This window comes from Alligator sinensis, unplaced genomic scaffold (assembly GCF_000455745.1).
Source record: "Alligator sinensis unplaced genomic scaffold, ASM45574v1 scaffold486_1, whole genome shotgun sequence".
In the NCBI taxonomy this organism is placed as follows: domain Eukaryota; kingdom Metazoa; phylum Chordata; order Crocodylia; family Alligatoridae; genus Alligator; species Alligator sinensis.
The window spans coordinates 2,620,229-2,639,035 of NW_005842053.1; the positions used below are offsets into that span (position 1 = coordinate 2,620,229).

The window sequence follows — 18,807 nt, forward strand, 5'->3', positions numbered from 1 at the left end:
CTCTTTCCTACACTTGTGGCTCGAGTCATTTATTTAAAAGGCCCTGTGACAAACATAATACTGGACTTGCACAGTAGTGTGCAAAACTGTTTTTTTCCCCCTATTTCTAAGGTGCATAATTTAAGAAGCTTAGATTATGACATGCTTTAAAGGGCATGCCTGTTGACCTTGTCTCTAGAAAAACATGACTAGAAGAACATGATCATATTTATAGAGCTGTGTGTGTGCTTGGTAAGTTGGTAGCATTATGTTCAGGACACATGAAAATTGGCTGCTGGGAGCTATTACTAATCTTGTAATGCTGCATTTGCTTTTCATTCCTGAACACAGATTTGACAGGTACATAGACCCACATTCTTCTGACAAGTCAGCTATTGTCTCATTCCATTACTCTGGGAAAGTGACTTCACTGTTATATGCCTTCACTCATGAATGACTCATGCCCCTGGCAGCTGGCGCGGCACGGCAGCGGTAGAAGCACGGCAGTGGTAAAGTGTGGGGGGGAAGGTGTGGCTAGCACTGACCATGGGTTGATGGCGGCCTGCGGAGGTTGGCGGTCTCGGTGGTGGGGTGGCAAGCGCCTTTTTGTAGGAGGTGCACTGCCAGGCTCAGGGGGTGCACATGTACCCACGTGCACCCCCTACACATCACCCCTTCCTTCACTAGTCTTAGTTTATAGATTCATAGATGTTAGGGTCAGAAGGGACCTCAATAGATCATCGAGTCCGACCCCCATCGGGTCCATCGAGTCCCGTTCCCCCCCCCCCATCGAGTTCTCAGCAGAGTAAGGTATGCATATGTGGCGTGGCAGGAAGCATGATTGTTGGGATCCCACATCAGATCCCACTGTGCCTTTGACATCTGTCAGGGGCCTTAAAGACAGCTCAAGTGCATCTACATTGTACTTCAATTTCCCCATGTGCAAAAGGGGAATGCTGGTATTAACCAACTTTTCTAAGACACTTTTCAGAGAATAAGCATTATAAATAGAGGGTGATTACATTAAACATGTGCAAGCAGCAGTATAGACACACATTTCTATAATATGGAGAGAGTTTTGAGAGCTTTGAAGTTGTGCACATAGGTCTGGAAATTTTCAAAATGTTTTTTAATAAACTATGAACAGGTGAGTAGTCAGGCCCTTGCACACACACAGTCAGAACTAAAATGATGTCATATGACATTAGTGAGCCTTCTAAAACTTCTAGTATGCCTAGCATGTATACATTAAATGGAAATTGCAAAGAGGTCACTGCTTTTAAACATTTAAGAGTGACTTTTTTAATTTCAAGTGTAATTTTACATTGAAAAGCTAGCTGGTAAGATATGCTTGGTTTAAGAAGATGTATTAGTAGCTGTCTGGCTACAAATGGCTGTAAGGAAGCACTTACAGTATCTACCATTCTAATTATGATGCTACCATTTACTCTAATGGCGGTCCAGTTATGTAGCAAAAATTACATGTGTTCTGTAACAGACCTGCAATAGATTCCTATTATAATGTGATTTCAAATATCCCTGTTAGGCAACATTATTAGATGAATGAGTCAGAATTTCATTACAAATGTATAATGTGTAATAAATGAATATTTCAAACACTTATGTCAGTTACTTTCACTTCATCAGATCCCTATTAGCTGCTTCACATAATGCTTTTAAGTGCTAGATAATATAGCAATTTTTAATTTTCCTTAGAATGACTTTTCCTCATGAACTATCCTCTGATAAAAGGTCTGCTCTCTAGACAGTATATTACTTATATTTATCATACATAAATCTATCGTAAGTGTACAAGTGTGCTTACATACAGAGGAAGAAAAAGAGAGAAGATAAGTACACTTTGATGTGATAATCATGTCTACATCATGTTTTTGTTTTAAAATGGTGGCTCAAAATATCTGATAATAGCATTTTAATGTGCCTTAAACATTTAAATTTATACAAGAAAAAATACTTAAGAGTCAGAAACTTTAATAGACTGTGCTTCGCTACACTTTGAGAGAGATTATTTTAAAGATTTCCACTAAAATAAAAAGCTAACTTTGTAATGCTATGGATTTTAGAGTTAGCTGGTCTCCAATTTGTGGTGATTAACTTGCACACCCTTAGTTCTTTTGGAGCTTAGGGATTTGAGAAAACAGCAGATATTGCTCCCTTCTGTTTGTCCCAAAATTTGATCCATTTTACTTGCAATATTTTGCTTCCATTTCCATTCACTGGACTAAGGCTTAATCCAGTGATTGGAAAATCTCAGATGGAGAAATTGTCTTTAGTGAAAGTCCCTATAGTGCTACTGAAGACAGTGGGATTTTAGCTGAGGGCAGAATTTGATTTGCTCTCTTAGCAGATGTGAAACTTCTGTTTCAAGACTGAGTGAAGGTCTCAGGAATACCTGAGGACGTTTCTACGTTGGTGACTAGCAACCCTTAAAAGATTAACAGGGTTCACGTAAGATAAACATTACATTTCTTATCTCAGAATCTCTCTATGAATTCAGTTCACAGACCGAAGCTCAAAAGTCAGGAGGCTTTTGTGAGATTTTCTGCACTTTTTGCTTCCAGTAAATAAAGACGGAAGGAAAGAAAATGTTTTAGTTTAAGCATATTTAATCATTATTGCTGTCAAACTTCACCTGAACAAATGCAGAAGGAAGGCTAATAAAACTTCCAGATGTGAGGGCAGAGTATATGTATAAGGGAAGGATGTATGTGTGTGTGTGTGATATTCTGCATTTTGGGAGATGGAACAATATAGTAAATATTTTAATCTGACCTAGCATGCTTTGATTCAGCATGCTTGGTACATGACAGAACCTCTTGGGTGTTTCTAAGAGACTTACATAATATATTCCAAGATTTAAATCTCTGGCTTTTTCCTTAGGGAAAATGTGCTTTTCTTTTTAGCTTTGTAGAAGAAAGAATGGTTTAGTTTGTAAATGATATTGTAATCTGTGTACTATGAGACTATCCCAACAGATATTGTGAAGATTCAGATAGCGAAGTCACATGACATCTCAAAGTGAAGTGTTCTTTTTACTTTAAGACGTTTACGAAGTCAAAACTCTTTAAAAATATAGTTATAGATTATGGCTTTCACGTGAAATGTATTGCCACCTCTTTTCTGTGGGCTTCATTTGCAGGGGTGTTGCACATTTTATGCCAGTGTTACAGAAATTGTGCGCGCTCTGACTTTAGTAGTTCTTCATTGTTATTGGAAATTACATTAATTTGATTACAGTAAGACTTAGTTTCCCTAAAGAAAACAATCCTGCCATATTGTAAATTTCCTCATGAAGAATCATTTTTTGAAGCTCTTTTCGAGTCTATATCAGACTGCATTCCATATTTGGGCTCTATCAGTTTGAAAGAGGTGAGCCTTACAGAAGGGCAATATTAAAATCCAATATATTGATTGTTTTGCTTTTACTGTATATTACTAGAATTACATGTTGAAATATTTTAAGCCATTTTGACAGCCTGCACAATGGACAAGTTTCTGTTCAGATTACCCATTTAAGGAAACTGTAGTACATACAAGAAAGGCTTTGGACTTTGGAACAACCGTCACAATATGGAACTTTCATAATTCTTTACAAGAAATACCAAAACTTTAAAAAAGAAAGAAACTATGTAAAGACACACATTTAATGTAGAAATTTTGTAAAGTTATAATCCAAAGTGAAAGAGTTCCTGTAAATATAATCAAGAACGCATTGTGATGAAATTAATCTTTCTGGAAAACTGGTTACACTCATGAGCACAATTACTTTAAGGATTTATAAGAAGTTTATGAGCCACCTCATGGTCTAATGCTCAAACAGAACAACTTTCTGTTCAAATGGTAGGACATTAGCTGCTTATGGCAAAATTTGATCCTGTGATGCGTAAATGCAAGACATTATAAATAATCTTTTTGTCTTGTCTTGCACTCCGACAGTGCGCCTGTTTCCACAAGCAGGTTTTCTGGACGCTTTAAAAGTCTTTCTGGTGCATTAAAGTAAAACTCCTTGGATGTAGTTTAGTTTGGCTCACCGCAAATTAAAGCATCACATCCATGGATTCCTTGTGTGCAAACAAAAAGGCACTCAGATGTGTAATGAGCCTCTTTGTTCACCAGATGGTGCTGCAACTTTTTTGTGGTTCACCCCTTAGTCTACCAGATGTCACTCCGAATTGCAGCTGCCCCGTTTCGATAAATGGGTGTTATGCATTTCCCTCTACGCCAGGTGTAGTATGGCAGATGCAGCGGTCCACCCAGCCCAACATGCATCAGTGTTCTCTCTCCTGTATGGATACCTGCAGATGGACACCCTACCATGTATGCCCCGGCCATGCCCTTGCCAGGGTTACAATGGCGCAATCGCCGCATTACCTGCCCCTGTGCAAACGCAACTCGTAGCTGCTAAGGGTTTTTTTCCTCGTGCCATGTGCCGACTCCGTGCCGCACCACTCATGACTGCACAAGAGGTCACCTCACAGTCAGACTCATGGCAACCAGAAGCCCTTAATTGAGAATGGCACAGTTCGCACATAACTTGCCCCAGGTTCAGTCCAGGAATGAACTGCTTGCGTGCCTCTGGGAAGGGGTGAGAGGGAGCCATGGAAAGCTTTCATTTCCCTTTCAGTCAGACACAGCTAAATGGTGTATGCCACCTGTAGCTACCCCCCTCTCCCTTTTTTTTTTTTGGTGCTGGCTGCCGCATCATTCATGAGTGCACAAGGTTACCCAGTCCCCATTTAGACTCATGGCAGCACTCAAGATAGCAGCTGGCACCAGCCCACTCCTAGCAATGAGTGCAGCCAGCCCATAGCTGCCAGGATCTCTTGTGCTGCCAGGTCAGTCACTATTGCACAGTCTCACCCCATCCTGCTGGCCCTAACTTAAAATGGCAACCCTGGCCCTGGCAATGTCCATCACTCCCAAGCCACAGTCAGGGACTCCCTGGCCTCCATACAAGGATTAATGCACGGGCCAGCTGTCCCTGGGCCTGGGGGGAAGCATGTCCTGCTCCAGCTACTGCTCCTGCGGCACTGGCTGGGGATGGAGCCTACAGCTGCAGGGCAGGGCATAGGGTGCAGGGCCCCGGGCCTCGGGGGCAGCACATCCCACTCTGGCTGCAGCTCCTGTGGCATCAGCTGGGGATGGAGCCCACAGCTGCAAGGCAGGGCCCGGGGCCCCAAGGAATCTTAATCTACCCCTGCCCTCTCCCCCATGTGCCATGTTGTTGCTACTTGAGGATTCTCTGGGTTTTCCAGTACTGATTAAATGACTTTTCCTGCTGTTTCAAACAATTGCAAGTGAGGATAGCAGACATGAAAGAAAAGGAGACAGATAATTCTCTTTTACATAATTAGCCGTTAATGATTTATTCACCCTAACTTGCATAAATAACAACCCAACCGTTACAGAATTTTCAAGGTAAACAATTTGCAAGAAGCAGTAAGCACTCTTCAGCTTAGTAAACCCATGGAACCAAGTGCCACAGTTATATTTGAAGAAGAGCAAGCAGAGAGTGGGCCCCAAGGCCATTGGGGCAGAGAGCAAAGGGAGGCAGCAGGCAAGCAGCAGAGGCAGGCAGACAGACTCCCCCTTGCTTGCAATGGCAAGTTATAAAGGACTACTTTGTTCAATTTGAAAGGTAGCTACTTGAGAAAATTCATAACTCGCCATCCTTGTGAAGTAGCAAATGTTACTTAGTAAATGGCAACAAAGATGCTGTGAGTTTTAAATGTTTTTTTGTACCTGTTTAGAAATTATTGACCTCGAGAAGAGGGTGCTTTTTTTTTTTTTCCCCAAATGATCTCTGGTACTCTTTGGGGATTTACCATGCAGGAAAGTTTTTCAGGGAATCTTTTTAAAACAATGATAAGAGCATAAGCAGAGTTACCCACTGGCAGAATAATATCGAGTTGCTAACACTTTTAACTTTACCGTGCAAGTACACAGAATGCTTTTTTATATTTATAGTATTTGTGGGTTATTTTTTAAAATGGTTATTTAAGCACATAAATCTCTGGTTCTTCATGGAGGATGGGTACTATGTGCCATTTGTTTGAGGCTCCTTCCTTTTACATTGTCCCAAGACAAGGTTTTATATTCTTTGACCAGTAGCCCCAGTGCTAGAAGACAAGAGTTCAAAAAAGGCTGGAATCTGAGGTGACCTTCAGCTTGCGTGGAGGTGGAAGCCTGAAGGGTAGGCTGTTCTATTTTTATGTTATGAACTGTGCGGTGTTTTAAAAAATAAATTTAAAAGGTTAACCCTCTTCCCCCTCCCCCACCTCCGCACACACACATTAGCTCTTACTTTTCAACAGACACAATCAGGAGCCAACCACTCCCAATTGCTTTTTCAAGAGCCAGCCACTTCTCTGGCCATGGGGCAGAGAGCAGTGAAAAAGCTACACTAAACATGGAAGGCACCCCATGGCCCATGGGCCAGAGTGCAGAGGCAAGCAGAGACTAACACCTACCAACCCACACTCTCCCCCTATGCAACCAACTGACACCATTACATGTTGGGGGCAAGGCAGGAGCCAATCAATTTATTTATCATTTTTACTTTATTTTTTTATTTATTTTTTTTTTTACTTATCTTTGTTTTACTTATTTATCATACTTTATTTATTGCCTTTACTTGCAAGCAGGGAGGGCACCCCATGGCCAGTGGGGCAGGGGCAGCAGGCAGGCACACAGACCTAAACCTGCCACTGCAACCTCCCCCGCTTCCCTCCCAGACACGCACACCATGCAACCAACCAACCAACCAACCAACCAACCAAGTAAAGAGTAATCAGGACCTAACCAAGAGGTTTTTATGGAAAATAATTGTAGGACAGTTGCAAGTTACCACTGATGTGCCTCAGCCACACCACACAGGAAGTGATGGCATGTCCAAGCATCATTCTCAGACTTCGTATATAGTCTGCTTTTCTTCTTCGCTGGCGGCGGCGGCGGCGGATCATTCCTACCTGAAAACAGGAAAGAAAGAACATGTGTGTGTGTGGGGGAGGGGGGGGGTATTAGACCATCCGGTAGGAAGGTTCCTTGGTAAGCCATCAATAAGGGGCTGCCCTGAATGCCTGAACAGTATTCACTGGCTAGCAGAGCCTCTGTGCTTTGTGTTGCCCTTCACCTTCCTGCATGACAACCAAATCCCCCCCAACTCATCTAGTTAGTTGTCAGTTGAAGTAAACAACACCCCACCCACATTTGTCACTTGTCTGTATTAACCCATCCCGCCCCTGTCCCTCCCCCAGAGCCTAACCTAATCTCAGGTGTCATTTCACATGTCAGAATGTCAGTTCCCAATGGTTAGACATACTGGTTGTGGAGGATGTTGCGATGCCTTCTTGCAACTCCGTGTCGGAAAGCAGCTCTCATATTGGACTTCAGCCTGCACTCAAACGCTGTCTTCTTGTGACCCTGCTGGGAAACTCTCCTTGGAGACACCCAAGATATTCATAGGACCACATTGCCCTAGTCTTACATGCCCTAGCTGGCTTTCTTCTTCTGTCTCTGGCCTGCTGTCTTCTCTCCTTGGCCTCAGACATCTCAGATCAATACAGCATACCTGTACCCCAAACACTGCTCCCACAATTTAAAGGGATGCTGTTCAGTTGGTCAGGAAAAGTTCGCCCCCCTCCCCCCCCATTTCAGTGAAAAAACACCCATCAGTGTTGACTTGTTGGTGCCATCCTGGCAGTTATTTTGCAAAAAGAGCAGCAAAACCACATGTAAGAAACGGGCCATATACTGACAGGCATGCCAAGGAGAGTGACTAGTCATGATTTCACAGTCTCAGCTCACAGTCAGATCCACATTATCACAACCTCCACCCCCCTCCCCACCTCATGAACTGCCTGCCCCTGCCTTGCCTTGGCCGGTGTGACAACAGCACCTTCACCCTACACTCTGCCCCTGCCATAATGCACCCAGTGCCATAACTGTGGGGTTTTTTCCCCCTGTGCTGGCTGGAATTGCCCAGGGAAGGTCACCCCACATTCAGATTCATGGGACCAGGGTGCCTGAAATCTGCATAGTTTTCTCCCCTCCTTCTGGCGCAAAATGCATCATTCAGTGCAGACATACCGGCACCATCCTGGCAAATTTTTTTTCCCAGAAAAGCACCAAAAGGGGGTGTAGGTAGAAAAAGAGCCATGTACTGATGGGTTTACCAAGGAGGGATGCCCACAGGGTCCCAAGGGCTACCCACAACTCACCCATGTGTCAAAGCACTATGCAGAGATTGCAGGTAGCCGCCAGTCATGATTGCAGTCTCAGCTCACAGTGAGAACCACATCCTGTCCCCCCTACCCCTCCAATGCCTGCTCCTGCCTTGCCCTGGCCAGGGTAACAACAGCACCTTCACCCCCTAATCTTCCCCTCCCCCTGAGTGAATGTAGTGCTGTAGGTGCATTTTTTTTTTCTTTGTGCTGGCTGAGATTACACAAGGAAGGTCACCCCATTTTCAGCATTTCAACTTTCAGGGCTACCCCTTTCCTTGGCAGTGGGTGGTACATCACCGTCCCCACACTCATCCACCACAGTAAAGGGAAAAGGCTCTGTTGCACCTATGCCCAGCACACAGACACCTGACCAGGTGACACATAGATAGAAGGTCACTTGCAATGCTAATTGTATCTACTGCCACCATCACCACAGGTCGTGTACTTTCTCCCCCCACACCAGCTGCAATCACGAATGGCAATGAGTAGGAGGATGAGGAGCAAGTTGGCAACCCACTCTTTATCCCATAAAAAAATTATATTTATATACTTACACACAAAAAATTCATATTATATGCACACACACACACACACACACACACACACACTTATAGGTATTTATTTATTTTCTTACATGGGGAAGAAGGGTCCTTTAAGGGGGTTTAGGGGGCATGGGAGCAGATGAGGGAGGCATGAGAGTTCATGTGGTTTTGGGGTGTCACAGTTTGGCCGGGAGGGATTAGTGGTGTATTACTGGTTTACATGTGCCCCCTACTGTAATTCAGTAGGGAATATAGCAGCAGTGTATGGTATTGGTATGCAGATCCTCCTGCTGGAATTTACAGGGAATTGCACACCAGGCTTAATTAATTCAAATGCCTAGTAGATGCAAGTGTTGATGCGGTGTGCTAAAATAAACAATTAAAAATTTTATAAACCTATTTAATTTAATGAGGATTAAACCTTGCAACATATACAGGTGCCCCAATTTCTATGCTGGTATGAATATATAGTAAAGAAATAATTGATTTTATTTGCACCTGACAAAATTGTTACCCCAAATCACCAGTGGAGTTAAAAAAGTAAATCACTGTGAGGTTATCTTGGAATTTATTTTACTTGATAGTTACCAGGAACAAAATACAATCAGAACACATTTTCTTTGCTTTCTCACCGATGACACCACAGTAGAGTTTTATGAGCACTTATGAAGACAACCCTATGAATTATTTTCAAATTGGTCAAATTCTAATTTGAACATTTAGATTAGGGCAACCAACTCAGTGACTGAAAATGCTTTTAGATTGATAGATTTGAGTTTAGTGTGGTAGAAATGCAAGGTGCACAAATGTTTACAATTCTTAGTTCAATCTAAAAACGGCACATATGGTGGAAGTTTAAATCCCATCTGACAAGATTCCTCTGTGTACCCCATGCAGATGACTTCCTCCTGGCCTCATAGATTCATAGATTTTAAGGCTGGAAGGGACCTTGGAAAAATATTGGGTCTAGAACCCTGCACCAAGCAGGGAAGCCAAGTTGGGTCAAGTGACCCCAGCAAGGTGACTATCCAGTCTCCCCTTAAAGGTTTCCAGGGTAGGCGATTATACCACCTCTGGAAGGAGTTGATTCCAAAGTCTGGACACCCTAGATGTGAAGTAGTTTTTCCCTAATGTTAAGCCTGAAACAATCTTTCAGGATGTTGTGCAGAACACAGGAACCAGTGATGAAGAGCAGCAAGTACTCCTTGGCAATGATGAGGCACACAGTCAGAGCCCTCCAGCATGCCTTGAAGTGCTGAAGGTGCATTCAAGTCATGAGGCACCTGCTGAGCCAGTGGTTGAAGTGTTCTTTCTCATGGTCCATATGCCCCATGTAAGGTTTCAAGAGCCAGGGGAGGAGAGGGTAGGCAGAGTCCCTAAGGATGTGGGTGGGACAATAACTGTACTCTCCAGGGCTCCCAACAATGTGTCCATTCCTGGCCTTGTGGGCACTACCCTCCCAGCTAGTGAAGATGTGGGCGATGCACTGAGAGTGGCTGAAAATGCTTTGTAGCATAATGGAGAAAAAAGCCTTCAGGTTGATGAACTCCATGGTGGCTTGGGGTGGACAAAGGATGGAGATGTGGGTGCTTGCAACAGAACCTGGGGTGCTTTGTCACTTTAGAGAGAAAGAGCCTAGGGAGAGCCCTGCTGGGCAGGCAGGACACAGCTGCAACTAGGTCACCATGGAGACCAGTTGATAAGATTAATTAGCAGGCACCTGCAAGCAGTCCAGGGGAGTCACCTGACTGGAAGGGGGCAGGGCCCTGGGAGAGATACAAGGCAGGGCCAGATTCAGAACAGGCAGTCTGGCCATAGAGGCTGAGCAGGGACGAGCTCTCTAGAGTTGCCTGTGACCGAAAGGCAGATTGTGAATGTGCTAGGCCTGGAGATAGCAGAAAGTGAAGCTGAAGGCTAGTAACTCATTTAGACCAAGGTTGGGGTAGGAGTTTAGTTATAGCCAGAAGGGCTTGTGTTTGTATTTTGGTTTCAGCTTGGTCCTGGGCCTAGGGAAGACCAGGAGGGTTTGGTGCCCAGGAGGGACTAGATAAGACTAGAGAAGACCTGCTGATTTGTGGGGATTATGAGGGGTGGCTTGGAGGTACCATAGTACCTGGGGGAGGGGGCAGCAATCACATAGTGCCCAAGAGGAATAATCCTACAAATAATGAGGGGTGCACTAAGCTGCCTAGTGGTGCAATCCTAAAGAGGCTCAGCTGCTCAAGAGAGAGTAGAGATAAGGCCTTGGAACAGATAGTGTCCAGGGAGGCTCATTAACTTTGAGAGTACAGAGATAAGGCCTTGGAAGGCAGAACCCTGAAGCTCAGTCCAGTCAGTGGGCTAAAGCTAGAAAGATCAGCAATAGCAAAAAGGGAGGAGGCTGGGAAGGTCAAAATCTGACACTAGAACAATGGCAGGCTCACTCTAAGACCCTAAGGCGGCTTCCCTCCTAATAAACAATAACAAAGATGTGGCGGGAGAGTAAAGGAGGTGAGGGCCCCTAGAATTTGAGTTGGGGCAGGAATTATGTGGGACCCAAGCCTGTCACAGTACCATTAACAGTCTCCTCCTCCTCTCCATAGTTGGGGAAGCCCTTATGACAGATGCATGACAAGGCAGATGAAATGGTTTGCCATCATGTCCTGGATGATCCTGTACACTTCCCAGATTGCCACTCCAGCCATAGACTTGCTCATGCTGAACTGGTTGGCAACAGACACTCTCAGGAATGGCCAGCTTCCAGATGGCTGTGGTGACATACTTTGCCAGAGTCAGGGATGGCCTTATGCCAATGTTCTGCCCTTCAGTGCGAGGGCCAGATGGGTATCAAGATCCATGAAGGCAGCCCAGCACGTGTGGAAGTTTGCACCCACTGCTTATCATCCTAAGTGGCTAAGACAATCTTCTCCCACCAATTGCTGATGGTTTTGCAGACTCCAAACTGCCACTCAACAGTCCAGAGGTGCTCCCACAGCACCCCAGAATCAATGACAGCCAGAAGGACCTTGGTTTTCTCAGCCAGGTGGAAGCAACTGGCTGATTCTAGGGCACTTGGTAGACATAGGGGTCCAGTAAAATGACCCTGGGATACTGAGCTCCAAGTTCCTAGGCAGGGAGGCACATGCCAGTATGTACATCTGCCAGGTCATGTGCAGATATACACAGGTGATGTCCCTCAACCTCTTGTGAGTCACTCAGGGCAACAGGAAGAATATGCTGCAGCTCTTGAGTCCGTGGGCTACTGTACAAGGGGTAGGAATTCATGGCAGGGTCCAGGCAGGAAAAAAAAAAAAAAAATAAAAAATAATGATGTGCTTTCACTTACAAGAAACTTTAGAAGTTTGGGAACTTGCTTTGGTCTTTTCTGGAAGCCTCTGGGCAGGGAAAGAGGGAGGAGTCGTTGTGATGGAGTTCTCCTATAGCAGCCAGCTTGTCAGGATGGCCCTGCCCACATGGATGAATTCAGCAAACTCTAGCAACCCAGGAATCCCATGGGGCATGCTGGGATGTACATGGAGGGGTTCCATCTACAGGTCATGCTTGCTTCCTCCCCTGAATGCTTGCATGGTGCTCTATTGATAGGGGTTTAGGCTGCTCAAACTAAACCATGCAACTTAGATGGGTTCTTTTGAATGGTTGCATATACCCTGATTCTTCTCCATTGTATTTCTGCATTCTGTATTTCTGCTCAGACTATTCAGATGCCTGTTTTTGTTTTAGAAGAATGCCTTTTTTGAAGTGGAAGAAAAAAAAAGATATTTTAATGAGATTTTGTGATGCTGCTAAAAATGACCTCATGTGTTAGAGAAACAATGCTGAGGAGAAACTGGGTTAGCTCAGATTCTCAGCTCTTGTTTACTGGCATGACTTTTGTAATGAAATCATTAGCATGAGTAAATTTCAAGTCCATCAATGTAATACAATATTGCTTTGAAGCTGATTGATAACATTCTTATTTTTAACAGTTTGCAGAGTACATCCTCAATGGATCAACAATACAAGAAAGCAAACAAAGTTTGCTAACGGTATTCTCCCAGCCTGTGTCAACACAAAACGTGCTTCCATCTCCATAGGAGAGATTCAGTAATCCCAACAGATCTATTCTATAATAAGCTTATTTATTATGCATTAGACATTGCTTTTGCTACTTTGGATAAGTGATTCAATTTAATATTATATCACTGCACATATTTTGACTTTGTTTGATGGTGTGGGAAAATGGATAAAATGTGATAAGATTCAGAAATGTGTCATGGACTTAAAACCACATCAGCTAATGGACAAGTGATAGAGCAGAAAACTGAAATTAATAATATTACTTTATGAATGGAATAGACCAGTGTGATATTTTCATGAGACCATCCATCAACGTTCTTTAGAACAATACCCAAGATGTGGAGAAATTTACCCTTGTGCTTTAACAAAATCTAAAAACTTACAACTTTAATTGCAGACTCAATGGAAAATAATGTCTTGAAGCAAATTCAAACAACACCATATTGTGCTATAAGCCAAGAAGAATCCCTTTGCCTACTCACAAATCCAGTGAACTCAATTATTACATTTTAATTGAGAACTTTCTCTCAAAGGCTTACAAGTGAAGTCTTAAACTAATTTACTTTGGTGACAAACTTTATTTGATTTCCAAGTCTAATTTATGGTTATAGTAATATTTTGTTGAGCTTTACCATCTACATTATATATATGTAAATATGAGACCTACAATAAAGGAATTATTTAGTAAGACTTAACATTTTTTTTCCCCTTTACTGATGATGCAGATTTAGAAGTGATGGAATTTTTTTACTGGAATGGTAATATTAGCACAGATTCTTTTGCAAGAATGCATAGCAAATAAATTAATTATGTTATTTTAAATTTCAGCCTATCACTATTTATGCTGTCATGTTAGCTTCTAGCAGTATTGTGTGATGGTGAATTCAGTAGGAAACCAAACTCTCATGCACATACTGTTTGTTCTAATGTTTTCAGACTTCATATAAAGACCACTTACAGAGCTTTACATTTAGTTCTCAAATCACACTAATTCTTTTCACAAAAAAAACAAACAACCCTGAACCAAACACCAAGAAAGATTTTCCACCATTTTGAACTAGCTTTATACAGAGAGTAATTAAGGATGAGGCTAGGTGGGATGAGACTATTTAGTTAATGTGTGATGCAGTACTGCCACCTTGTTTTATGCATCTTTTCTAAACTCACAGTGATACCTACACACTAAGAAATAGAAAGAAAACCAAACTGATAAATTCACTAAATTGGCTCTGTGGGTTCAACTGTTTCCAGGGACTTTAAATCTGTGGCCTCCACACTAAGGTTCTCCCATTTTGTGGAATGTGGTGGTTTAGGAATCAGAAACACAGACAAGAAAGCACAGGAATTCAGAGACTATAAACAGTGTTTATTAACAGTTGCTAACAATTAATTAATTTGGAGGGGAAAAACATTACTAATTTTACACCAAAGCTATGTTATGAAAGAAATATTGAGGAGAACGTAGGATATGGTGCGCATCTTCACTGTGGAGGGTAAAGTCTATTATTCTATTATTACTACAATAAAGTAACTCTAAATCATCACTCCAATGCTTCTCAGGATCACAGAGGCCAAAAGCAATAAAACAGAATTGGGATCAGGTTTTGATATTGCTCATTACACCTGCAAATCAAGTCTCTTAGGAGCAGGATGGAGGAAAGTCTTTGGACCCTGTTCCTTTCCACCACTACAAGATATAATAATCTGGCCATTGTAATATTAAAGGAAACTGCATCATCATCGTCCTGAACAGTTTTAAGTGATGCCTGCACAACAGAGACTATCATGGTGGTATAAATTCTGTTGAACTAAAACAAGCCTGAAACCACAGCAGGTTTGCCCACTTAAATGGAGAAAGCACAATCTGTTATTCTTTTAAAATGTGGACATGAACACACATTCAGGGATTCATAAAGTTTCAGCCATGAGAGCCCTATTATTTTTATCATAATATTATGGTTAGTTAATGAAATATTTCCCTATATTACTTTGAAAATAAAACTGCTAACAAAAAGATGAGGAGGAGGATGGTGATAAATCAAGAAAATTCACTTTCTAAAGATGTTAGACACAAGATGCTGAGTGCATTGTTCAGCCTCATTAATAATACTTCAATAATTCTTAACAGCTGTAAATGGAACTGGTTCCATTTGTATCAGTGATACTCTCCACCAGTGGAAATTCCCAATTCTAACTATCTGGGGAGGCCTAACTGTTTAAAAACTCTTTACTTAAAGACAAATACAGCATCAGAAAGTAACTATACACTATGCTTTGGGATTTACTTACTGGGAAGTGAAGTTGTAGTAGCAACGGTTGGAACCAAAGTTGGTTCTGGATATATGCTTTCTTTACAGATTCCACTTGTTAGACTGATGTCATCCAGGGCAATATCACTTAGACCACGTGTCTTGTGAGCTTCAAAAATCACCTGAAATTCATGAAACAAACATTTAGAATTTAACAGCAAGTTTTCTGACTTCCTGTGCTTTGGTAAGAGTTTCAAATGTTTCCCTGCATTTTCTAAATGTTACCCTAATATCTTTTTTTACTATTGCATTCATAATGGGTCACTGATGGTCAGAGATGTAGTAAGCTCATTAAGCACCCCAGGGCAGGGGGTTGGGAGGCGACATACTAACCACTGTAGAACAAGTGGTGGGGAAGAGCAGGAAAGTGGGTGAGTGAAAAGGAAGGTTTACCTTCCTGGGCTACTGCTACCATTGCTGCTGTCAGCTGCCCAGTATCTTGTATCCTGTTCACTTCATGTATACGTATTGGGTGCAGAGCTGTGCCCTCTTTGGCAAAGGTTCCCTGGGACATGGAGCCCTATTCTACTTGCTCCACTCATCCCTCCCCCTGAGATAGTGCAGTGCCACACCAAGCAGTGTGTCTGGCTTCTATGTACTGGGGAGGGGCAGTGCAAGGCTACCCCTGCCACAGTAAAAACTCCTGGGGTAATTCTGGTACTTCCTCATAGTTGGCACCTGTGGTTGGTGCCCTGTTCACCTACCCCTAATTGGTATATGATGATTGCCCAGTTTCTGGAAAGCTCTCCAAAAAAAATGCAATCTGTGGCTCATGCTTAGAAATCAACAGATCTCTCATATACCTCTTACCATCATCTGATTCACATCACTGAAAATATATGTTCATCATCTATTTTAATAGTTATTTTATGCAAAAGATTACCAAATCTACATGGACAAAATTTTATTTTAGCCTTACTGGCATAGCTTCATAGCCTTTTTAGGAGTTGCACTAATCTCATCAATAGCTCATCATTGCTATAGTCCCATTTAATGTAGGTAATGTAGTGAATAGCAGGTATCCAATATTTTTACTGGAGTTACAGGGAAATCCAGGGTTCCTAAAACCTGGCATACCCACGTTATAAACTTTATTTCTCTATTTTTCCTCCAATGGCTTCTAATCAAAACCACCAGAACAAAACAGGCCATCCCTAATGCTTATATAATGACTGCATTGTCCAGTCCAGGATGGCTGAAGGAACTGTCCACTATTCACTCCTAAAAAAAGTCACTCTTTTGATTTATGGTACAAATCTAAATCTAACATCTAAATCTAAATCTGTTACCTTCTGGAGCTAAGTTCCAATATGTAATTTTATAAAAAATGAAAGATCTGGTCTTGACATCTTTAGTGCACCTGGTATGAGTTCCAGCAGAGAAATATGCTCCGTACTTCATTCATTGTAAAGGTATTCCTAATTATTATCAGATTTAGATGTTCTGAAACTTCCTTTACTTTGGAAAAGAGCTATATGATGATACCATTGGCTGTTGCAAATCATTAATGTTTTCTTGTTTCACTATAATAATAATTAGAAACTAGAAGGTATACAATCCAATATTAAATTCCTATTCTTCTACACATCAGTAAACATTTGGTAGTATGCATTAGTCAAGAGAAAAGGAAATTATCTTTGCAGATGTGGAACACTACAGATAAATGACAAAAATGGCTGGGAAGAAGTTGAAGTTTAAATGGCCTAAAATGTATTAATTGAATAGCAAACCTGAAAATCAGATGTCTCATTTAATGTTATTTGACCATAATTCCAGTTATTTCCATAATTTCCTTCCTTCTGGAAAACTGTCTTTTTTATCATGTCACTTTTCATGATGTTAACACTTAAACGATACACATTAACACCATACATATGATACCTAGAAAGGAGAGAGGTAGCTAGTTGTGTTAGTCTGAAGTTAGGTATAAAGTCAGGATAGAATTGCACCTTATGGACTAACTAGAACAGATATGCATAAGCTTTCATAAGCAGTACTTCACTTTATCAGATGTTATCAAGGGACTGCAGGAAGCAAAATTCTAAATAGAAATGAGTGATTTGACTGCCTGTATAACCAGAACATAGAATTTCACTCCAGTCTTCCTCCATCTTGTCCAGCATTTTTCTATATGCAAAATATAGTCTTCATTGAGTTTAATGGCAAACTTCATAAGTCTGTGATGGAAATCCAAACTCTTCACAGAAGTGGCTTATATTGCTGCTATGTGCACTTTGCACCAAGCCACAATATCATTTATTAAAATAGAACATTTCAGTGTAATTATAGTTTAAATTAGAAGCTAGATTTAGTAATTATTTCTTAATGGTTAGATTAAGCAAATATTCAGTTTAAAGATGCAACATACCAAAAACTTAGGCAGATGGGATCTGAAGCTGAAACTAAAGGCAAACTAAAAAGCTGGACTATAGCTTGCCCACCTCCAAGTTCTGTGGGTGTTGAAATATAAAATCCTGTAAAATAAAAAGTATCTTTTATTGGATATCAAGTTTGTGATGTTTGCTGATCAAACTATATTATTACAGCTAATAAAAACACCAAAGGATAGTGTTAATAGCGAACGGCATTAAGCATGCTACAAGTCAGTATGAGCTAAATCAGGTTAATACTTAACCATAAGATTAAGCAGACAAGGTTCCTTGGGTGAATCTGATATCTTTTATCAGACCAACTCAAATAGTTGGAAAATAATTATCAGAGGAACAACACCAACACCTTACAACATTCCAACCTCAGACTTGATGAAACTGAAAGCAACAACCAACCCATAAATATTATCAATCTCTCCACACATGCGCTTACCAAAACTGAAAAATCTATCCTTTCCAAAGGCCTAAATTTCTGTCCAGAAAAATACCCTAATAAATTATTACAATGTGGACAACTAGAAGAATTCTTCTGACGCCTCCGCCTCAAGGAATTTTTCCACGACCAAACTGAACCCACTCCCAACAACAACTCATCCTCTGACAACATTCAGGAAAAGATCAACACCAAAAAGCCCAAAAAACATCAGATTGGACACCTCCAGTGCATGAAACCCTAAACTTGACCACTACATTGACTGCTTCAGGGAAAGAATGAACAATGAAATAATCAGCAACACACGCCACCACAACAACCTCTGTCTACCAGAGAAAAAGGCCATAGAATCTCTAAGATCTAACCACCAAATAGTAATAAAACCAGCAGATAAAGGAGGAGCCAGTGTCATCCTAAACCGTGAAGACTACATAAAAGGAAGCCAACAGACAGCTCTCTGACACCACCTACTACAAAGAAGTACAAGATCCTACTCCCCTTTTCACCAAAAAACTCAACAATACCAACAAATCATTTCCATCAAGACAAGAAAAACTACAGACTTTGATCCCCCCCCACTACCTAACCCGGGGACTTTTTACATGCTCCCTAAAATCCACAAACAAGGGAACCCTGGCAGACCCATCATATTCAACAATGGGACCCTAACTGAGGAAGTATCAGGTTTCGTTGAATCAATCCTAAAACCGCTTGTCACCCACAGAGCAAGTTTTGTACAAGACACTACAGACTTTCTATGGAAACTTAAAAACATAGACCACCTTCCCAGCAACACCCTCCTAGCCACCATGGATGTAACCAGCCTATATACCAACATCCCACACCAGGATG

The 18,807-nt window shown here is 41.7% G+C and overlaps 1 protein-coding gene across 1 annotated transcript in view; it reads right to left on the minus strand.

Moving 5' to 3' along the window:
- The window catches only part of TMPRSS15 (transmembrane serine protease 15), a 109,068-nt gene that overhangs the window by 47,951 nt on the left and 42,310 nt on the right, over nucleotides 1–18,807 (minus strand). The window contains exons 11-13 of the mRNA XM_014519606.1: nucleotides 17,501–17,606; nucleotides 16,863–17,013; nucleotides 15,113–15,254 (exon numbers count right to left, since the gene is read on the minus strand). Of these exons, the coding sequence (XP_014375092.1) occupies nucleotides 15,113–15,254; nucleotides 16,863–17,013; nucleotides 17,501–17,606 (399 nt within the window). The remainder of the gene's footprint in view (nucleotides 1–15,112; nucleotides 15,255–16,862; nucleotides 17,014–17,500; nucleotides 17,607–18,807) is intronic.